General features: G+C 41.9%; 1 protein-coding gene across 4 annotated transcripts in view; it reads right to left on the bottom strand.

The window, feature by feature from the left end:
- Nucleotides 1-24,288, bottom strand: part of hivep1 (HIVEP zinc finger 1) — a 75,176-nt gene that overhangs the window by 6,281 nt on the left and 44,607 nt on the right. For 3 of the 4 annotated variants that reach the window (XM_084166457.1, XM_084166459.1, XM_084166458.1), the window contains 5 exons: nt 20,087-20,143; nt 2,578-8,387; nt 2,234-2,370; nt 1,964-2,139; nt 178-276 (listed from right to left, as the gene is read on the bottom strand). In XM_084166457.1, coding sequence (XP_084022583.1) covers nt 178-276; nt 1,964-2,139; nt 2,234-2,370; nt 2,578-8,387; nt 20,087-20,143 — 6,279 coding nt within the window. Of the gene's footprint in view, nt 1-177; nt 277-1,963; nt 2,140-2,233; nt 2,371-2,577; nt 8,388-20,086; nt 20,144-22,922; nt 23,462-24,288 lie in introns of those variants that run through there. The other variant, XM_084166460.1, reaches the window with a different exon arrangement.

Here is a 24,288-nt window from a genome sequence, read left to right as displayed (position 1 = left end):
TACATTGATATTTATGGTATTTTGTAATTGTATTTTGTAATGTTTGCCTATCCTTGCCTGTGTGTATTACAGACCTGTGGTGAATTCACTTTTTAAATAGGCAGAACAACTATATAGTATGTCTTCCCAGCACATAGGGGCCATACGACAGTGAGTCAATGCTGAAATGTGAAGTACCTGAGTCCTCTGTATCCTGGTCCTCGAGGCCTGCAGACACCCCCATCTCCATGCACTTCTTACTGTGGGCCTTGGACTTCATGTGCTTGGTCAGATTCCCTGTAAGAAGAGATTTAAGTTTTAATGGAAACATCATTGCATAGCAGCAATATAAAATGAGATGCTCTTTACAAGTGGAGGACCATTCTGAAATAAAAACCAAAAATCACATCACAACCACAAAGATACAGGGCTTCTTTTCTTTTTTTTGAGAAAGAAGGCCTCAGGGTCGTTAAGGTGGGAGAAGCTTACACACCACAGGAGGAGCTTACGTAAGTCCGAGAACACTGTCTGTGCCCCAAATGACACCCTATTACCTACATAGTGCACTACTTTTTACTAGGGCCGATAGGGGTCTGGTCAAAAGTAGTGCACTACATAGGGAATAGGGTGCCATTTGAGATGCAGACACAGTCTCTAGGCAGGCTGCATCTAAAGGGTGAGTAATTGATAAAGAAATGTTTTTAAAGGAACGTGGGATGATGCGCTGACACAGAGTTCTGTTCTGCAGTGTCGTGTGGGCAGTCAGGTTCGAGAATGGTGAATCATCCTGCCTCTTTTAGAAGACAGAGAGAGAGAGACAAAGTCTTCAAAACCATAGAGGCTTCTAACAGGAAAAAGATTAGAGTAAACTCAGTTGTGAGCTATTGAAATTAAAAAGTGCCTTAAAAAGTAGAAACAAAGCAATTAAGTGCGATATCTGGCGGGCAATTAATGTCTGCCCACATATGGAATTTAAGATTTATTATCCTGTAATTTGATTGAACCTTGCGTTATTGGCCTCACAATGCATGTTTTCTTGCCCAATGAAATATGACCATATGACTGTTTTCAGTGCATATCTCTTATGACAGCAAAGCCTGACATAGCCAGCAGCTACTGCTAGGCATTATTTGTAACTCAGTATAGCTATTTGCTTATCTACAGGTCTGGGGTCAAATCAAATTGAAGGCAGTCAATTCAGGAAGTACATTTAAATAAAAAATGACTTCTCAATAAACTGAGGAGTAGAAGCTAATTATTTCAAATGTTATTCCATTTTTGAATTTTAAATTAAAATCACTTCCTGAATTGACTGCCTTCAATTTGAATTGATCCCAGCCCTGTAGATAAGCAAATAGCTATCATGAGTTACAAATAATGTTAACACTTTAAGATATATATTATATCTTATATTTACAAAAAGTTTATAAGTACTTTATGATAATTTGTTTTAAGATATTACTGATTTATAAATCTGTAATAAACAAGCTGTAACCCATTGGTAAATATATTGTAAACCAAAGGTATATAAGGAGTACCTTATATATTAAGATACACCTTAAGGTATACATTAAGGTATAATATTCCTAACATTTAAAAAGGGGTTTGATGATCAAATAAAAAGTAGATATCTTGAGTTACAAATAATGGTAACAGTTTACATTATGTTACACATTATAAATGGTTTATAAATAACACAAATTGTAAAACATATTAGTTTATAGATAGTTTAGAGTTATTATTATTATTAATTGTTATGATTATAATTTATTACATGCTTATAGATAATTTACAAAAAGCAATATCACATTGATTAATTGATTATAAACCAAACCATGCTACTGCTGCTGGTATAATGTAAAATATACATTACGGTATAATATAACTTATATTTATAAAGGGTTTATAAGTAGTTTACAGATATAACAGTTATTGATTAATTTCTTAGAAACCAAACCACGCTACTGCTGCCGTAAGCTCTGACCTTTAGTCTTGAAGGAGAAGTTGCAGTGGGTGCAGTGGTAGGGCCGGACGTCGGAGTGGGTGCGGATGTGTTTACGCAGCATGCTGGGCTTCTTGCAGCGGATACCACACTCCTCACAGATGTATTTACCACGACCACGCCCACGCACATACACATAGTCCTCGTTAGATTTGAATCTGCAGGGTTGACAAGAAGGTGAAAAACAATCAGTGCAATCGCTCAACATGACTGAATCCTTACAATAATTTATATTACGGTTAAGACACCTACCCTCCATCAAATATCTTGACTCTCCGTGGCTCTATTTTGGATAAGGAAGAATCCTTGTCTGACTCGCTGCTCACCTGACTCTCAGGTTGCACTTTGCTGTTATTCTCAGTTGTTACAGATTTCTGAGGCTTTAGGACCTATGGAGTAAGTTGATTTGAGAAGTTAGCTAAGTACAAGACAACAAAAATAATGTGATAACATGCCCTTCACAAATTCCTATCATGAAATGATGGATACATTTGATTGGATTAAGAGATTAAATTATGAAAAATTGAACACAGATAATTCTACAAATAAATGTGCAAAATGCAATTAACGTTTGACAAATATTGTTTGGTTCTTACATTAGGCATGACGTCTTTCAGCTTGCTTGAATAAGCCAAGATGTCGGATTTCATACTTGTCGTTATGGCCTCTGTGTAGTGTATTTTCTTGGAGTTCTGCTTGGAGTCAAAGAGAGACATCACCACTTTGGTGGGCAGGCCCAGTGGGTTGGGGTTGTTGGGGCTCACTGCCCAGGTGGAGTAGGCCGAGACCTTCTGGTCCGTCTGGGGAACATGCAGAGGCCTCCTCTTCATCAGGTAACACCAAGTGAAGGTGGTGGCAGTTTTCAGGCTGGGGAAAGACAGGCGGTGGCTGTCTCGTGTGTTGACGACAGATACAGATGAGGCTAATTTCACCTGTCCATGAAAAGTCGAGGGCCTAATGGGAGACTTGGCGAGAGAGCATCTCTGTTCCTCGCTCTTTTCTTGAGGCTTCAGGGAGGCGTTAGCTGGCACAGAGGAGGAGACCTGACTTCCTGGAGTGGTGTTTAATGTAGAGCATGGCTGTTCCTGGGGAACTACAGTAGATGATTCATCCTGTCCGGTGCTTTCAGGTGTCATAGTCTTGCAGTTCTTAGGAGTCTGTGCGTCCTTTTCACCTACTGGCTTCTCGTGCTGCTGTGGAGGGGCCTCAGTTTCAATGGGACTGTCAACTGGTTCAGTGGTGCACACCTGCCGGACTAGCATCAGCTTCCGTTGCCTAGTTACCTCCGCCATCTTGGAGTTCAGGTAGTTGACTGACCTGCCATCAGTGAGGCATGCAGCACCATGTTCATCCTTTGCTCGCTTCTGATGTTTTTCCATGGCGATGTCCAAACTGTTGGCAGGGGAGAGCATTCTCTTGCTTGAGGCAATGGGCTCCTGTTGTGGGCAGAGGGTCACAGCTGCCATTTTCTGGGTGCAGTGTAAGGAGCCCAGGGAGGGAGATCTTTGAATTTTACCAATATGGTTCTGAGTATTGGAAACTAAACCATGTTTTACTTGAAGGCCAGCAGATGCTGGAGGCCTGTCCTTGTTCATTTCTGGTACAGTCTTTGTGTCAGTATCTACAATATACAGGTTACTGGCCACAGAGGGGGAAGGGTGCATCTGCTCATGGGTTATCAGTATCTGTGGCAACTGGGGAGCACCTGGTTGGTTTTGAGAAGGTGGGTTGTTTTGTAGGCCTAGAGGCAATACTATTGATTGTGTCTTATTCCTTACAATCTGAAAACACGGTTGTGCCACATAAACATTGTGGAGAACATCTGAAGACTTTGAAATACTTTGCATCTGGTTGGCAATAGGTATTGTTAAGACTGGCAAGGTTGTCTGAGTACCCTGTGTGCTAGAGAAAGAGTATGTTTGGCTTGGTCTCAGAGCAGGACACTGCAGTTGGTATTTGGGCACAAAGCTTTTCTTGTCTTGAGAGTCAGCAGATTTGTACTGAGCATCTCCTTGGCCGACCACGACATGAACCACAGATTTCTGTAGATTTTGGCATGTCTGAACCCTCGACGTTAGGTGCCAAGGGTGTGGAAGGCCATGAACTTGAGGCAGTTGACTTTGGCTGCCCAAGTTAATGCTTTGCACCATTTTTTCATTCTTCTGCGGGAGAGTTTCTCCAGAATGCACAATAAAGGGTTGGGCAAGGGGAGGCTTGTCGGCAGTCTGTTGCATCTGTTGAGGCCTCTGCTGAGATGTAGAGAATACAGTGGGGAGTCTCTGGAGAGGTATGGCATGCCTCCCGACATGTTGCTGACTCTCCGGCCCAATCTTTAAAGACATCTGGCGAACCAAGGGCCCCCTTCGCCTTTCAATGAGAGGTACCTGTACAGACGGGGAGGCTTGAGCACACTTTGGCAGTTCCATTGGTGACACTGACCTGTTGGGTGGCATAGACCTGCTGGGAGACACACTGCCACAGTCGAAGGACTTGCTGCGATAGTCGCACAAGATCTCCACTGAGGGTTGAGTGCAACTGATCTGTTCTGAGGCAGCACGTCTCATCATGCCAGGGACCCCCAGGGTATTCAAGGCTATTGGTAGCCCTTGAGGCTCAGAAATTTTGTTGACAAATTCTCCTCTGGAGGGGCTCTCTGATCTGGATGACTCATCCCGGTCGAAGGAGGCTGAGATACTGGAGCATCTTGAGAGGCTACTGTCCCTGCTGAGGCTACGAGACAGTGAGGACTCAAAGCTGGATTCTCCAGAGGAGTGCTCCATCTGAGCCAGACGAATTCTCTTTTTCTTGGGTGGAAGCTTTTCTGTTGGTAGCTTGGACAGGCTCTCGCTCCTCTGGGGCCAGTTGAATGTATCTGCAGCCTTTTCCCCTTGCTCAGTGCTCTGACCGTCATGCTCCCGATCAGGTTCCTCTGTGACCAGGATTTCAGGAATGTTGTTTTGGCGAACCAGACGAGACTGCTGGACAGCAGCACAGCTCTCAGCCACTGCTGCTAATGTACTGTCGACACGGTTTTCCATCCCTTGTTTCCCCTGGTCGGCACATTTAGGTATGGACATCTTTTCATGGTAGCTCTCTAATGAAAGATTGACAGTAGCATCGGCCTTAGTTTTTCCTGTGCTATGGCCATCTTTGTCCATGAAATCAACAGGAGAGGCCCTGTCAATAGATTCAGAGGTCTCAAAGGAATTGGGCCTGCTTAAAGAGTTGGTGTGTCTAATAACTGATGTACCGCTGCCTTGCCTCTGTAGGTCGCCTCTCACTTTACCAGAGGTGTTAACCTGGGTTTCTCTGATCGGTGACAGTCTTGATTCTGCTGCATCTGTACCTCTTGCTACTAGCTGAATTTGAGGTTTTTGCGGTGGGTTGCTTTTAGGCTGTAGATCAACCATGATAGAGTGCTGAGAAAATGGCCGACCTGAACTGGCTGTTGATAGTTGGCAAGAATCAAAACTGACAGAGCATGGGGGATTGGTGTCAGTTGGTGATTGGTCATCATCGTCACCAACACTCTTCATTTTCCTTCTTTTTCTAAATGATTGCTGTTGGTCCATTATGCCTGAAATACCTGTTCTGGGGACTAATGGCTGCTGCATACCATGTTGAAAAACATCCTGCTCAGTCTCTCTGACAGATACCGGCTTGTTTTTCGGACCATGAAGCTCTGAACAATAGAATTTCTTGTGATTTTCAAAGTTTTCTAGTTTTCGGTAACGATTGCGACAGGTCTCACATTCATACATTGTGCCTTTGCTCTGCTGAGGCTTTCGGTTTCGGTCTTGTGCATGCTCAAAAGACCTGCTTCTTTGCATTAACTCAGTGGAGATGCTAGACCCATGGTAACCTTCATCCATGGAACGGATTGAAGTAAGGCCCTCACTTGTGGAGAAATCCTCCACTGCTACTTGTCGTACAAGAGTACGAGAATGTATTGCTGGATTTGGGGTAGAGGGGGCAGATGAAAACACATCATCGTTTAAGGAACTCATTTTGTCATCAAAAGACTGGCAGATCCGTAGTGGGTGGGGTTGCTGGGAAACATTTGGTGGGAGACCCGAGTGCCCTGGAGTTGTGGGCATAGAATTACTTCTTGTTATTGGTAAACAGTCCATTGGTGTATACTGATTGGGTACAGATAGAAGAAATACTGGCTTAGATTTTTCTGTGGGGGTGAAGGGGGACTTGGGTATGTCTGAGCTGGAACTTGACCTTCTCGCCACTGGTTTAAGGTCAAACTGAAAAGAGTCTTTAAATATATACGATTTGGGGGAGTCTATGCTACCTCTCCTGGAAAGAGAAGTCCTTCTTGGTTTGACACTGTCCAGCTGTTTGTCGTCAACCACTGCCTCATTGTCTGATATTAACTTTGAGATTCGTTCCTCGAGAGAGAGTGCTTTTGTTTCTAACGGCGGGCGCATTTGTCCTTGCACAACACATAGCTTCTCCACGGAAGCCACATGCATGGCAGTGGCAACCACTGCAGGGAGATTAGGAAGTGCATTTTTGGTGACATCCATGTCTGTTGGTGGGGTTATTTTGACAAAGGGACTTGGGGGACTCATGGCCTGGTCTGCACTTTCAGAACGTGAGAAGTACCCAGAGTCTGTGCTGCCTAAACTGCGGGGACTAAGCAGACACTTGCCCTGCTGCTGCTGAGAAAAGTCTGTGGCTTGCTGCCTCTGAAGCTGACCATGTCCGCCTCCTGGTGGAGTCCTACACAGCTGATCCTCGTCCTCACTTCCTGCATCCTGTAGGGGGCTTGTGCAATCCACCTCTTTCAAGGACGACAGGACGGTGATGCTGGATCTGAGATGTGCCGTTTGGAAGTCCCTTTGCCGCTGGGCAGTAGCCTGGTCAGGGCTGGAGTCTGTGACTCTTGGACTGTCCGCCCGCTGAGGGGAGACATTGACAGGGTAGACAACCACTTTTGGGAGGCCAGCTGTCCCTTTGGACTCATAGCCCCTCTGACTCAGGGGGAAAACAGCTGATGGGTCCCCTGCATCCCCATGATTGCCTTGTGTTGTGCTGCTCTCAGAGAACGCCGCAACACTGCTTTGTGACGAGTCAGGGTCCAGGTCTGCTGTGCTACTTTCCTCATCGCTGTCCCCACTTTCCTCCACATCTGAATGTGTTCCGAGTGCTTTGTCAGAATCAACGGAGAGGGACCCACTTCCAGAGTCGGAACGCGCCACAAGCCCCAGTTTTATTGTGTGAGCATGGGATTTCTTATGCTTGTACAAATTGCTCTTGGTCTTGAACGAGAAGCCACAAGTAACACATGGGTAGGGCCGCTCTCCTGTGTGAGACCTGATGTGCTTGAGTAACACACTGGGCTTTGCACATGCCCGACTGCAGTATTCACACACATACTTCCCCTGCTTCTTAGGCTTCTGGTCCTTTGCTGAGATGCTACACATCTGTTCAAGCCCAAAGTTCACAACCGTGGCCATCTGGACTGGGTTGGAACCAGGTGTAACAGGGACTTGAATGGTGCTAGGGACACTAGCAGATAGGGACTGGCATGTGTGCACCACCGGTGGCTGGCTCTGGGGCAAGGAATTGGAGCCTGAGGGAACAGGTGCATGAGTTAGGGTATCGGAGGAGCCAGTACTGAAGATCATCTGCAAGCCAGGCTTTTCCCCACAGTTGCTGAAATGCTGTGTAGCATGCTGCAAAGTCTGCAAGGGAGCAGCCTGGGTAGAGGACTCTATTGTGTAGTTCTCTTGTTTATTTACAAAGTAATTCTGCATATGTACAGGCTGAGTTTGGAGTCCAAAATGTATAGCTGGCATAGCATTTACTTCACTAATAGACTGAGCAGAAAGAGTTCGGCCAGGTTTTTCAACGGCTGTGACTGGAAAGGAGTTTTTTCTTTCTGCCAAGGAGCTGAAGTCCGGTTCCATAGCCTTGAGCAAGACCTCAAGGGGAGCGCTAGCTTGGTAAGAAGAGTCACCTTCACAGCTCTTTTCGCCACTCCTACTGTCCTTGAGCTGCTGAGACTCCCCAACACCAGAGACAGACTCCTCTTTACCACTGATGGGATCGAGAGACTGTGGCTTTGAGAAGGACGCCTCGCTCTGCTTTAGCCTATCATTGTCAATGGAGGATGTCACTCCCTCAGAGGATTCAGCAACAGGCTGGACATACTTCGTATCTTGGTTCTGGCTTGGTGAGCTGGCTGGGTTTTGAGAAGGGCTGTTGGGGTAGGAGCAAGAGGGTGCGGCTTCCTTGGACGAGGCAGCTTGGAGTGTTGCCACGGAGGTCTTGGACTGCAAGGGCTTCTTCACAGGAGATTTGGGTATTTTCTTCAGCTGGTTTTCTGCCACAACCTTTTTCCTCTTCAGTGCCTTTATGTTATCTGCACTTCTACGACCGCCCTCATGAATCCCTGTAAAGCAAACAAAAGAGAAATTAGCATGGGCAGCAGGTAGCTTAGTGGTTAAGAGCGTTGTGCCAGTAACCGAAAGGTCGCTGGTTCTAATCCCCGAGCCGACTAGGTGAAAAATCTGTCGATGTGCCCTTGAGCAAGGCACTTTACCCTAATTGCTCTGGATAAGAGCGTCTGCTAAATGTCAAATGTTAATAATAAGCCATTTAGCAGAAATTTTTATCCAAAGCGACTTAGTCATGCGTGCATTCATTTTACGTATGGGTGGCCCTAGCAGGAATCGAACCCCTGACCCTTTGCATTGCAAGCGCCATGCTCTACCGACTGAGCTACAGTTTATAGTTGATGCAAAATAAAAATATTCCGATATGCTATGAGGATCTTCACTGAGAACAATAGATTTGATTCACTACATGGAGAGTCACCAACCAGATAAAAATATGGTTAGGCCTGTGTTAGAAGAAACCACCCTGCGAACTGTGCTACCAAAGCATCCGTTTGTTGATCAATTGGAAGTAAAGTTTGTTATGCAACACTCCCCAATGCACGAATTCCTCTCACATTTTTCAGACAGTTTCATCCAAACAATTCTGTTCGCAGACATATTCCTAGTTTATTTTTATCTTGCACAAAATATTCAGAGCATGAATCAATTAGGGTATTTCACAAAATAAAACAAATCATCATCACCAGTTGCATTAACCATCGGTCTTTCTACCAAATATAAATGGCTGTACTCTTCTTGTGCATCAAGGTTTTTAACGCAACAGCAAATAACTTGTCTATGTTGGACGTTTGATCTGTAAAACCTCCATCCTCAACAACAACACAACACTGCCCTTTGTCTCCGACAGCTCGTTCTCACAGATTCTTGTTTTGGGCTCTGGAAGTTCTCCTCAGCCGCGCTAGCTGTGTGTCTGAAGCCACTGAGGCCCACGCATCATTACAGTATGTATAAAACCCACCCTCTCCGTCGCTCTCTTCCTCATTCCCACTCCGTTTCAAACCATTCCTTAAAATGTTCCCTTTCATAATGATGATGTGGATTTGTTGAGGATAGATTAATAAAAAGCTAACTGTTCTCTATAAATGTGTACCTTAATGCAATGTTATTGTAAATACATTGCATATGCATACATTAAATATGTAGTGCAAACGTGACAAGTAATGAAGTCAATCCCTAATTGCACTTAATCCTAGAGAGAACCAGTGCTAATTATTATTGTGCCAGATAATTACATAACACAAAATACAGTAACGGGAAAAAACTGGTGTATTTCATTACTACATTACCACACAATTCAGTGAAATTGCAGCATTTATCCTGTGGGTGTCCTGTCAGTCAGTTACCCAACCAAATAAAGCTTCTACTGTTTAAACCAGATACACCAGAGGGCTGTCCCATAACTCCGAAATCTGGCCTTGAAAGAGATGTTTAAATTTCAACATAATTTCACATTTAACATGCTGGTAGAAATTAGGTAAAACAGATGTAAGTTTCCCTGCATTAAAGTCCCCGGCCACTAGGAGCACCGCCTCTGGATGAGCGTTTTCCTGTTTGCTTATGGCCTTATACAGCTCATTGAGTGCGGTCTTAGTGCCAGCATCGGTTTGTGGTGGTAAATAGACAACAACGAAAAATATAGATGAAAACTCTCTTGGTAAATAGTGTGGTCTACAGCTTATCATGAGATACTCTACCTCAGGCGAGCAAAACCTTGAGACTTCCTTAATATTAGATTTTGCACATCAGCTGTTGTTTACAAATAGACACATACCGCCACCCCTTGTCTTACTGGAGGCGGCTGTTCTATCTTGCCGATACAGCGTAAACCCCGCCAGCTGTATGTTATCCACGTCGTTGTTCAGCCACGACTCGGTGAAACATAAGATATTACAGTATTTAATGTTCTGTTGGTAGGATATTTGTGATCCTAGCTCATCAATTTTGTTATCCAATGTTTGTACGTTGGCTAATAGGACTGATGGAAGAGGCAGATTACCCACTCGCCGTCGGATCCTTAAAAGGCACCCCGACCTACGTCCCCGATATCTCAGTCTCTTTCTCCTGCGAAAGACAGGGATTTGGGCCTTGTCGGGTGTCTGAAGGTGAGTAATCGCTGTCCTGATATCCAGAAGCTATTTTCAGTCGTAAAAGACTGTGGCAGAAACATTACGTACAAAATAAGTTCGAAATAAAGCATAAAAACACACAATAGCACAATTGGTGAGGAGCCCGTAAAACAGCAGCCATCTCCTCCTGTCATCATAAAGAATTTAGCCGCTGTTAGCTTAGCTGACACATCTTTTTTCTAAACAAAATTACATTTCTATCTTGTGCTCACCAGAGATGTAGTACATTGTAAACAAGTCTAGCTGTTAGGTCACTAACTTACGGAGAAAAAAATGTTCAGCACAACCTGTTATTTAGACTGGTTTATGGAATGAGTTTGGCTGTGGATGTGTTCCATGTGATGCTTGGACGATGAAGTTCACATTTATCTTTTACAAAGGTGAAATTGAGGAATAAATTTGTGAAGACCTTTATTTCCCATCAGTACAAAACATTGTTTATATGCTTTTCAGACAACAATGTTGTTTAGACGCGTTGCATCATACGTTCTGTTGCTACTGTTCCAATCACATATTTGTGATCGTACGCTGCAGGGACCACTCAACAATGATCACAAATATGTGATTGTATGCATCAAAAGGGTAAAGAGAGTGTGGTTTTAGAGGCCCATTACATAAGGTTAGCTTTACCCTGTGTGCATCCCAAATGGCACCCTGTTCCCTATATATTACATAACTTTTGACCAGGGCCTATAGGCCTGTCATGATTTCCTGGCTTTTAAACATTTTTTCCCCATTACCCATAAGATGATGTCAGGATTCCTATTAGTCCCTGATATAGATAGATATTGGTCCTACGGTGCCTTCAGAAAGTATTCATACCTCTTGACTTATTCCACATTGTGTTGTGTTACTGCCTGAATTCAAAATTTATTAAATATATTTTATTCTCACAAATCTACACACAATACCACATAATGAAACATGTTTCTACTGAATTTCTAGAAAATTAAATACAGAAATATCAGATTTACATAAGTATTCACACTCCTGAGTGAATACTTTTTAGAAGCACCTTTGGCAGCGATTCCAGCAGTGAGTCTTTCTGGGTAAGTTTCTAAGAGCTTTCCACACCTGGATTGTGCAAAAGTTGCCCATTATTCTTTTCAAAATCCTTCAAGCTCTGTCAAATTGGTTGTTGATCATTACTAGACAACCATTTCCAGGTGTTGTCATAGATTTTCAAGTAAATTTAAGTCAAAACTGTAATTCGGCTACTCAGGAACATTCACTGTCTTCTTGGTAAGCAACTCCAGTGTAGATTTGGCCTTGTGTTTTAGGTTATTGTCCTGCTGAAAGGTGGATACTTCGCCCAGTGTCTGATGGAAAGCAGACCGAACAAGGTTTTCCTCTAGGATTTTGCCTAACTCCATTCCATTAATTTTTTATCCTGAAAAACTCCCCAGTCCTTAACGATTACAAGCATACCCATAACATGATGCAGCCACCACTATGCTTGAAAATATGGAGAGTGGTACTCAGTAATGTGCTGTATTGTATTCAGTTCATTTCTTTGCCAAACTTTTTGCAGTATTACTTTAGTGCCTTGTTGCAAACAGGATGCATGTTTTGGAATATTTTTATTATGTACCGTATTTTCCGCACTATAAGGTGCACCGGAGTATAAGCCGCAGCAGCTAAATTGAATGATATTGAATGATGTGTACATATATAAGCCGCACTGGACTATAAGCCGTAGGTGTTTTAATGTTTAATTACCATATGTAAGGGTTCGTGCACAGAGGGGATTGTCGGGAAAGAGACAAACTGTCTCGCTCTCGTAATGTCTGTCTGTCTTGCTCTCGTTCTGTCTCTCGTACCACTCTCGGTTCCACTTTTACTTTTGCGCGCTACCTGTCTCACTCTTTTCCGGCCTCCAGCTTTTCCTGCTGGAGCCCGCCGCTTAAAGGTGGGGGGCGCGGACCGGTCATAGAGCCCATAGAGTTAAAGTTGGTGGACTGTAACATGTAAAATCCATAGATTTAGGAGGTCTTCTAGTGGCCGTTAGCTGTAAAAATCCATAGATTAGCCGCACCGTTATATACGCCGCAGGGTCGAAAAATTACGGTACATGCTTCCTTCTTTTCACTCTGTCAATTTGGTTAGTATTTTGGAGTAACTACAATGTTGTTGATCCATCCTCAGTTTTCTCCTATCACAGCAATTAAACTCTGTAACTGTTTTAAAGTCACCATTGGCCTCATGGTAAAATCCATGAGTGGTTTCCTTCCTCTCCGGCAACTGAGTTAGGAAGTACTCCTGTATCTTTGTAGTGACGGGGTGTATTGATACACCATCCAAAGTGTAATTAATAACTTCCCCATGCTCAAAGGATATTCAATGTCTGCTTTTTTATTTTTACCCATCTAGCAATAGGTGCCCTTCTTTGCGAGGCATTGGAAAATGTCCCTGGTCTTTGTGGTTAAATCTGTGTTTGAAATTCACTGCTCGACTGAAGGACCTGTACAGAGATGAGGTAGTCACTCAAAAATCATATTAAACACTATTATTGCACACAAAGTGAGTCCATGCAACTTATGTGACTTGTTAAGCAAATGTTTACTCCTGAATGTACCATAACAAAAGGGTTGAATACTTATTGACTCAAGACATTTCAGCTTTATTTGTTATTACTTTGTAAACATTTCGAAAAACATAATTATACTTTGACATTATGGGGTACTGTGTGTAGGCCAGTGACACAAAACCTCAAGTTAATCAATTTTAAATTCAGGCCGTAACACAACATGTGGAAAAAGTCAAGGGGTGTGAATACTTTCTAAAAAGACACTAAGTAACGCTTGGTGGTCTTATAAATGAATAAGTATACATTCAAAACTTTGAACTTTTCAATTTAAATTATTACACAAAATTCTTGCTACCAATAGAATGTTATTTATATGGGGGATACAATCTTCCCAGCTCTGCAGATTTTGCTGCGAAGAGACAGAATCATTAGATCATTTGTTTTGGTACTGTCCATTTGTAGCATGTTTTTGGTCACAGGTAAAGGAATGGCTGAAGGATTGCAATATTTACCTGGAGCTAACCCTGCAGATAGCACTACTGGGTGATCTGAAAAGTCATAGTTAATCAATCGATCAATAATATAATAATACTTTTAGCAAAAATGTTTATTTTCAATTTATAATCTGTAGAAACAATGTACAGTTGAAAAATATATGGCAAATAGAAATCCAATATGGATGGTGTTAAGAGATAGATGGGAGGTGTTGAATGGAGCTGAAGGATGGGACTAATAACAACTGACAACAACTAATAACAACAAGATAACTAATGTAAAGCATACTGTGTCCATAATAAGTATATAGGTTATAGGTTGAGAGCTTTTGTGAAAGAGCACAGTTAGAAAGATATGGCATATAGAAGCAAACCGGATGGACATCATGAAAATGATCGGAGAGGTTGAGGGTAGAGGAAGTTCAGGAGTAAAAACAAACAAAATAGAATTATTGTAAAATTGACTGTGTCCATAAAATGTATATAGTATGTATAAGCTGGAAGTAGAGGCCTAAGCGTTGTTGTTCACTAGTTTACTCCAATTAGGGAAGGAGTGGTGGGGTTGGAAAGTATTAAAGGGAAATATATTTTTTTAAAGGATATGTATATATATATATAGTTTTAGATTCCGTCTCTCACAGTTGAAGTGTACCTATGATAAAAATTACAGACCTCTACATGCTTTGTAAGTAGGAAAACCTGCAAAATCGGCAGTGTATCAAATACTTGTTCTCCCCACTGTATATGTATATACAGCTGCGGAAATAATTAAGAGACCACTGCAAAATTATCAGTTTCTCTGGTTTTACTATTTATAGGTATGTGTTTGGGTAAAAATAACATTTTTTTTTATTCTATAAACTACTGACAATATTTCTCCCAAATTCCAAATAAAAATATTGTCATTTAGAGCATTTATTTGCAGAAAATAACTAAAAAGATGCAGTGTTGTCAGACCTCGAATAATGCAAAGAAAATAAGTTAATGTTCATTTTTAAACAACACAATAGTCATGTTTTAACTTAGGAAGAGTTCAGAAATCAATATTTGGTGGAATAACCCTGATTTTCAATCACAGCTTTCATGCGTCTTGGCATGCACTCCACCAGTCTTTCACATTGATGTTGGGTGACTTTATGCTACTCCTGGCGCAAAATTTCAAGCAGCTCGGCTTTGTTTGATGGCTTGTGACCATCCATCTTCCTCTTGATCACATTCCAGAAGTTTTCAATGGGGTTCAGGTCTGGAGATTGGGCTGGCCATGACAGGGTCTTGATCTGGTGGTCCTCCATCCACACCTTGATTGACCTGGCTGTGTGGCATGGCGCATTGTCCTGCTGGAAAAAACAATCCTCAGAGTTGGGGAACAATGTCAGAGCAAAAGGAAGCAAGTTTTCTTCCAGGACAACCTTGTACGTGGCTTGATTCATGCATCCTTCATAAATACACATCTGCCCGATTCCAGCCTTGCTGAAGCACCCCCAGATCATCACTGATCCTCCACCAGATTTCACAGTGGGTGCGAGACACTGTGGCTTGTAGGCCTCTCCAGGTCTCCGTCTAACCATTAGACGACCAGGTGTTGGGCAAAGCTGAAAATTGGACTCATCAGAGAAGATGACCTTACTCCAGTCCTCTACGGTCCAATCCTTATGGTATTTTGCAAACCTCAGCCTGGCTCTTCTTTGCTTCTCATTGATGAAGGGCTTTTTTCTAGCTTTGCACGACTTCAGCCGTGCCCCTAGGAGCCTGTTTCGAACCGTCCTCGCCGTGCACTTCACCCCAGCTGCCGTTTGCCTTTCTTTTTGTAGGTCACTTGATCCTGTTGAGTGACATTCGAATGAGTTGGCGGTCATCCCGGTCAGTAGAGAGTTGTTTTCGCCCTCTGCCTGTCTGTAACTTTGTTGTCCCCAATGTCTGCTGCTTGACCTTGTTCTTATGAACCGCCGTCTTTGACATTTTAAGGATGGAAGCAACCTGACGCTCACTGTATCCCTCTGCCAGTAAAGCCAGAATTGAACCCTTCTTTTCCTCACTCAAAACTTTCCTTTTCAACTCTTTTGGCATGGTCAATAGTTATTTTTTGATTAATATTACTTTTGAGGAACTTTTAGCACTGTTTTTGCCATCCAGCTGGTCCTATTGCAAGAGGATAGTGATGACCACAGCAGTGGTTTTATACTTTTCCTCGTTAAATAAGATTTGGTTCATGTGATCACCTAATCAGTACCTAATTCAGTAGAATGAGGTGTGCCTGTGTTGGAATTCAACAGACACTGGAATGGAATGGCTGTCATACATGTAGAGATGCTGATTTTAGAAACATTTGCAGAGGTCTCTTAATTTTTTCCACAGCTGTATATATATATATATATATATATATATTTATTTGCGAGAGAAAAAAACATATGGGGGATTGGAAGTGATGCAGACAATTACATTGATGGAAGTTACAATCTATCTGCAATATTAAATATATAAATCAATGATTTCTATTTTGGATTACATAGTACATTGCATGGAATGGCCATGAGTTAGAATGCAAGGGGGAAAAATGACTGAAAGGCATGGAAAATGAGTGGCCATTCAGAAATTGAAAAAGTTGTGTCATGGTGTCCTAGTAGCACCTATTGCTAATGCCTTTCCAGGGGGATTAACCTGTGATTGACAGGCCTGGTGACATCACCAGCGGTGTATTTGGAGAGGGGATTTAGACATTCTATATATTGTTAGTTCCGAATCCTCTCGCTTCATCACATAACCCCACCCAACCTCATTCAGAAGGAGACTGAGGCTACATCTCAAATGGCACCCTATTCCCTATTTTAGTGCACTACTTTTGGGCCCTGGTCGAAAGTACTGCACTATAAAGGGAAAAGAGTGCCATTTGGGATGCATCCTATGTAGGGACTGCTCAGAGAGCAGAGGGATCTAATGGGATAGAGGAAATACCGGAACCCTCCTGGTGTATTAATCTCCTTGGCATACTAACACTAATCTTCCTAGCTAAGGAACATAGCCTTACAGCGTTCAAGGAGCCTTACAGTTTCAGGAGTAAATATTTAGTCTATGGTTGCGTCCCTATTCTCTATACCAGTGGCTCCCAACCTTTTTTTAACCGTGGCACACATTGATGGGATAAATATTCTGCACCTAAAACTTCCCCCAAATGTCCCTATGAATTTATTTAGTGGTGATGACCTCCCTCTCACCTGGTACATACTACAAATCATCTATACAGATGTAACCATTTGTGCCATTCAATGTATTATCTGAGTGATATTCTTTCTAGCGGGACTGGTGCTCCCAAATCAAAATGTCACATTCATTCCACAGGTTACGTTTATAAGTGAGTGTTACATAAAAAAAAAAAAAGATTAGTTAAAGTTCTGCGGCACACCGCTTGAAAACTACTGCCCTATATAGTGCACTGGCCCATAGGACCATCTGACCAGAGAGGAATCCTACGAATGGCAACAAATCCTTCAGAACTAACCTGCTCCAGGGCAGGTTAACTCAGGAATAACTCAATTTCAAATCAAATCAAATTGTATTTATTACATGCGCTGAATACAACATGTGTAGACTTACAGTGAAATGCTTACGAGCCCTTAACCAACAATGCAGCTTAAAAAAAGAATACAAAATTGCTAAATAAACTAAAGGAAAAATAGTAACACAATAAAATAACAATAACGAGGATATAAACAAGGGGTACCGATACCGAGTCAATGTGCAGGGATACGAGGTAGTAGAGGTAATATGTATATGTAGGTAGGGGTAAAGTGACTATGCATAGGTAATAAACAGAGAGTAGCAGCAGAGTATGTGAAGAGTGTGAAGGAATGTGTGTGTGGTTAGAGTCCAGTGAGTGTACATCGAGCCTGTGCAAGAGATTATAATAAAAAAGTATATAATAAATAATAATAAAATAAGGGGGTCAATGCAAATAGTCCGGGTAGCCATTTGATTAACTGTTCAGCAGTCTTATGGCTTGGGGGTAGAAGCTGTTAAGGAGCCTTTTGGTCCCAGACTTGGCGCTCAGGTACCGCTTGCCGGGCCATAGCAGAGAGAAAAGTTTATGACTACGGTGGCTGGAGTCTTTGACCATTTTTAGTGCCTTCCTTTGCCACTGCCTGGTATAGAGGTCCTGGATGGCAGGTAGCTCGGCCCCAGTGATGTACTGGGCCGTACGGACTACCCTCTGTAGCACCTTGAGGTCGGATGCAGAGCATTTGCCATACCAAGCGGTGATGCAACCAGTCAGTATGCTCTCGATGGTGCAGCTGTAGAACTTTTTGAGGATCTGAGCTCCCATGCCAAGTCTTTTCAGCCTCCTGGGGGGGAATAGGCATTGTCGTGCCCTCTTCACGACTGTCTTGGTGTGTTTGGACCATTTATGTCTGAGCCACGAGTTGAGGGCCAATGAAATCAAATACCCTCCCTGTTGCAAAGATTGTGTCATCATCCCCTTCATTTGACTGAATAAATATTTTACTAATCAAATGTTTGTTTCTGTGTAAAGAAATGGTCATGTTAAAACACATATCACATTACACGTTTAGTAATGACAGCATTTGCTTTCCAAACTGTATGTTTTTAGCGCGATTGTATTTAGAAATTTGCTAAAGGCAAACTGACAGCTGCAACCAACCATAGACATGGAGCGCATTCGGAAAGTATTCAGACCCCTTGCCTTTTTCCACATTTTGTTACGTTATGTTCTAAAATGGATTAAAACGTTTTTTGTTTTTTTTCCTCATCAATCTACACACAATACCCCATAATGACAACGCAAAAACAGGTTTTTAGACATTTTTGAACATTTATAAAAAATAAGAAACTGATATTACATTTAAATAAGTATTCAGACCCTTTACTCTGTACTTTGTTGAAGCACCTTTGGCAGCAATTACAGACTCAAGTCTTCTTGGGTATGACGCTACAAGCTTGGCACACCTGTATTTGGGGAGTTTCTCCCATTCTTCTCTGCAGATCCTCTCAAGCTCTGTCAGGTTGGATGGGGAGCGTCGCTGCAAAGCTACTTTCATGTCTCTTCAGAGATGTTCGATCGGGTTCAAGTCCAGGCTCTGGCTGGGCCACTCAAGGACGTTCAGAGACTTGTCCCAAAGCCACTCCTGCATGGTCTTGGCTGTGTGTTTAGGGTTGTTGTCCTGTTGGAAGGTGAACCTTTTCCCCAGTGTGAGGTTCTGAGCACTCTGGAGCAGGTTTTCATCAAGGACCTCTCTGTACTTTGAAAGACTCACATCTGTAATCACTACCAAAGGTGATTCTAACATGTATTGACTTAGTGGGTTGAATACTTATCTAATCAAGATAAGTATTCAACCTCCTAATATATATATTTTTTTCAAATTTTTCTTCCACTTTGATATTACAGAGTATTTTGTGTAGATCATCCATTTTAATCCCACTTTGTAACACAACAAAATGTGGAAAAAGTCAAGGGGTGTGAATACTTTCTGAAGGCACTGTATGTCTATGGCCACTACGCAACAAGCTGTTCCACAGACAGAAGGTGCAATAGGAGTTGGAAAAAGGTGCTTGTGCATTGATAGGCACAACGAAAAATGACATTAACTATAAGTAATAAAATAAAGATGGCACTTCTAAAAGTCTATTTCACACCATACCCTGCTAAATTTGCAAGATAACTTTTCTTTCTTTTAGATTTCGACAGAAATGAAAATGTGGCAATGACTTGCCCATGGATTGATGTTTCAGCATTGTCTCCATGAAGAGTTTGGTGTTCGACTAGCCATGTGTGACATGCACGTGCAGTTACACTCCTGCTAAACTTAGCGGCAGGCGGACGAGCAATATCCACCGCTGAGTACAGATGAAGCCTGAGCTGGAATGTGAAGCTAACTGAAGCTGGTTAGCTTTAGAAAACACTGAGTAGATCTAGCTTGCTTCATAGGATACCCTTCTGTACAGCTCTGTCTTTTTACAGTTCACATAACCCCTTTCAAAAACAAAGCCTTCGCCTTATTCCACCTCATGAGCTACTGTGATTGACCAATTAAAATGTTCCTTGCATGTATCATACAAAAAACAAGAACATTTTGAATTGACTGATGTATACCTCAGTATTATCATACGTCTTTAGGGTTGACTTAGGCTACCTCAAGTAGTGTACTATATAGGGAATAGGGTGCCATTTCAGACGCAACCACTGACTGCCTGAGGAAAGGCAGACGGAAAACATCCAGACAGTTTCTCCTGCGTTAAAAATGTAATCTCCATAATGTAATGACTGGACTCCACTGACACACCGCACAAAGGACCAATACTTTTTCCTATTAAGAGCTCAAAAAGACACTTACAGCATTTACCACAGAACACCGGCAATTGCAGCAGTACGTAAAATGGCACAGTACGTTCTTTACAAAACACTGGGTTACTGTGAGTATGAACAGTTACATAAATTCCCCACAGCATACACTTAGCTAACTAGCATATGTTGTAAGTGAAAGCATTCCATGAATTCCCTTTGATCGTTACTCATCATTTAGAAATCATACCTTTCTGTGCGCTGGCTTTGGTTTCTTTCAGTTCATTCTGTGCTTCTTCGATTTTATCTGCAACACAAGAAAGGAAGGATACCCGTTGGTTTTCAGCACAAAGAAACAAACCACAGAAGTAAGAGGCTGATTATTATCCACACTATAGGATTGTAGAAAATAACTAATGATCCTGGGGATGCTTCCCAAACTGGTATTGTGGGATGGAGAGGTTTTTTATTCTAATAAGAAGCAGACATTCTTCCATGGTTTGGGAGAACACCAGAGTATTACGGAAACCATCATTATGAGAACAGCACTTAGGGCTAGTACACACATAGGTATTGTCTCAAATGGCACCTTATTCCCAATTTAGTGCACTACTTTTGACAAGAGCCCTATGGGCCATTTCCCAAATTAGTGCACTATAGGGAATAAGGTGCTAATTGGGACACAAAGTGTTGAGAGCTCTTAAAATGCCTCAATTCCACAGAATATGCATGATAAATGTTAGGGGGAAATGAGCTAAACAAATCAACGCAGTGATAATGTAATTCTAAGTACCTTTAAGAAACTGAAGGAATTCCATGAGGATCTATGTATTGATAAAATCAAGCACAACCTAGGCTACGTCACAACAAATCCCATTGGGCTGTGTATCCATCCATCTCGATTAGACCTTTTATACTGTATGTCTTTGTCCCAAATGGCATGCTAATCCCTATATACAGTGCTTTCAGAAAGAATTCACACCCTTGACTTTTTCCACATTTTGTTGTGTTACAGCCCGAATTTAAAATTCATGAATAGTGTTTAACATGATTTCTGAATGACTACCTCATCTCTGTACCCCACACATACAATTATCTGTAAGGTCCCTCAGTAAAGCAGTGAATTTTAAACACAGATTCAACCAAGGAGGTTTTCAAATGCCTCGCAAAGAAGGACTACTATTCGTAGATGGGTAAAAATAAAAAAAGAAGTAGACAATGAATATCCATTTGAGCATCAACATATGTAAAAATGGCACGTTTCTATGTTTTTTAGTAAAAAATATAGAGGAAGGAAGATACAGTAAGTATTTCCAATGACATCATCAGTGTGCATCTTGTGATTTTAACCAGTTATGAGTAGACATTGCCTACTAATTGGTTGATGATTTAATTGAAAACACTTCTCTTCCTCTATCTTTTTGTCAGTCATCAGTCAAAAAGAGGGTGTCTTGTCCTGCTCTTGAAATCGGCTCCTGCATTAATTGCAGTCATCAGAAACAGAGCATTGGCGTAGGTGCATGTATGACATCAATGTGTGCGCAATTACAATTATAATTTAATATGGTCAATTTCAAAAATATATATATAACATAAACATACTGTTAACAAGTAGGCTAAGGTGTAATGGAATGTTTTGCCTTGTGTGGTAGGTTTTGTGGATTTTGACACACTCTTGTGTAGGTGTCATAACCAGCCATAAAATAACTACCACGGTACAATAGGTTTAGTGGGTTTTGACATTCTTATGTAAGTGTCATAACCAGCCATAAAATAATGCAATATATGTGACAACAGGTCTAAATATAAGGGAAAATAAATGTGTCATGACAGTGTTATGACCATATTATGACAGGTTATGACAAGTTATGTCAGATGTTATGACACATTATGACATGGTTATAACCGTGTCAAAACGTCTTATGATGCTGGGTGTCAAGTAAACTGTTACTGAAAACCTAACTGACAGAGTGAAAAGAAGGAAGCCTGTACAGAATAAAAATATTCCTGTTTGCAACAAGGCACTAAAGTAATACTGCAAAAAAATTGGCAAAGCAATTTACTTTTTGTCCTGAATACAAAGTGTTATGTTTGGGTCAAATCCAATACAGCACATTACTGAGTACCACTCTCCATATTTTCAAGCATAGTGGTGGCTGCATCATGTTATGTGCTGGGGAGTTTTTCAGGATAAAAAATAAATGGAATGGAGCTAAGCACACGCAAAATCCTAGAGGAAAACTTGGTTCAGTTTGCTTTCCACCAGACACTGTGAGATGAATTCACCTTTCAGCAGGACAATAACCTAAAACACAAGTCCAAATCTAGTTGCTTACCAAGAAGACAGTGAATGTTCCTGAGTGGCCGAGTTACAGTTCTGACTTAAATATGCATGAAAATCTATGGCAAGACCTGAACATTTTTCTCTAGCAATGACCAACAACCAATTTACAGAGCTTAAATAATTTTTTAAAGAATAATGGGCAAATATTGTACAATCAAGGTGTGCAAAGCTCTTAGAGACTTACCCAAAAAGACTCACAGCTGTAATCGCTCCCAAAGGTGTTTCTAACACGTATTTACTCAGGGGTGTGAATACTTACATAAATAGAGATATTTCTGTATTTCATTTTCAATAAATTTGCACAAAAGAACAACAACATGTTTTCACTTGGTCATTATGTGGTATTGTGTGCAGATGGGTGATAACAAAAACATCTATTTAATCAATTTTGAATTCAGGCTGTAACACAACAACATGTGGAATAAGGGGTATGAATACTTTCTGAAGGCACTGTAATGCACTATAAAGGGAATAGGGTGCCATTTGGGATGCATACATTGTCATCGTCACCACCCACACTCCAGCAGGTCTAATATGCTACATATCGACTATGTAGGAGGTTACACATACAGTGCATTCGGGAAGTATTCAGACCCCTTCCCTTTTTCCACATTTTGTTACGTTACAGCCTTATCCTATTTTTTCCTCATCAATCTACACACAATACCCCATAATGAACAAGCGAAAACAGTTTTTTTTAGACATTTTTGCAAATTGATAAAAAAATAAAAAACAGAAATACCTTATTTACATGAGACTTGAAATTGAGCTCAGGTACATGCTGTTTCCATTGATCATCCTTGAGATGTTTCTACAACTTGATTGGAGTCCACCTGTGGTAAATTCAATTGATTGGGCATGATTTGGAAAGGCACACACACCTGTCTCTATAAGGTCCCACAGTTGACAGTGTATGTCAGAGCAAAAACCAAGCCATGAGGTCGAAGGAATTGTCCGTAGAGCTCCGAGACGGGATTACGTCGAGGCACAGATCTGGGGATGGGTACCAAAACATTTCTGCAGCATTGAAGGTCCCCAAGAACACAATGGCCTCCATCATTCTTAAATGGAAGAAGTTTGGAACCACCAAGACTCTTCCTAGAGCTGGTCGCCCGGCCAAACTGAGCAATCTGTCTGTCTCTCTCTCTGTCTCTCTGCGTCTCTGTCTCTCTGCGTCTCTCGCTCTCTGCGTCTCTCGCTCTCTGCTTCTCTCGCTCTCTGCGTCTCTACGCCACAGATTACATAATGCAGTGTCCCCATCCCAGCGCTGCCTCCCTGCCTGACTATTTGGGAGCATGTTGTGGCACATGTATGTGCATACGGTGTGTGTGTGTGTGTGTGTGTGTGTGTGTGTGTGTGTGTGTGTGTGTGTGTGTGTGTGTGAATGAATGAGTGTGTGAACTGAGATCACCCTCTGACAGGAGATACAGACTGACTGCATGTTCTTGGCACTGAGGCCTGGTTGGTACGCCTCCAGTGACAGGATCAGTAACCACAGAGTAACAGAATCCCTCCGACACACACACACACACACACACACACACACACACACACACACACACACACACACACACACATTTCCCTCAGCTTCAGTTCATAGAACCACATTGCCTACCAGGCATTCACTATAACTACCCCCCAAAGCTCCCTAAAGCATACCACAAATTATATTATTGCAACCTAATTTGAAATAATAATAAATACAGGGGGATTTGAGGGTAGACTTTTACTACTATGCTTTATTGTTTGTATATGTATTGCGTTAGACCACACTGGCAATCTAATCTTCACTGATTACTACTACAACAGAACAATCTGAGTGGTAATATGGGGTATGAGACTAGGGAGAGCATTCGCCATAGATCAGATTACACCTACCACACACACACACACATACACACACACACACAATAACAACTTCTTGCTGACAGACACCCATTAACTAAAATACACTACGCCCAGTACTGAGTGTACACAGCCTCTGAACAGTGGTGAACAACACAGCCTTTGAACTGTGGGGAACAACACAGTCTCTGAACCGTGGTGAACAACACAGCCTCTGAACCGTGGTGAAACAACACAGCCTCTGAACCGTGGTGAAACAACAC

The sequence above is a fragment of the Coregonus lavaretus genome, assembly GCF_964263955.1.
Source record: "Coregonus lavaretus genome assembly, chromosome: 7".
Taxonomy (NCBI): domain Eukaryota; kingdom Metazoa; phylum Chordata; class Actinopteri; order Salmoniformes; family Salmonidae; genus Coregonus; species Coregonus lavaretus.
The sequence above is the reverse complement of the archived record's forward strand: the minus strand, read 5'-3'. Positions and strand labels throughout refer to the sequence as shown.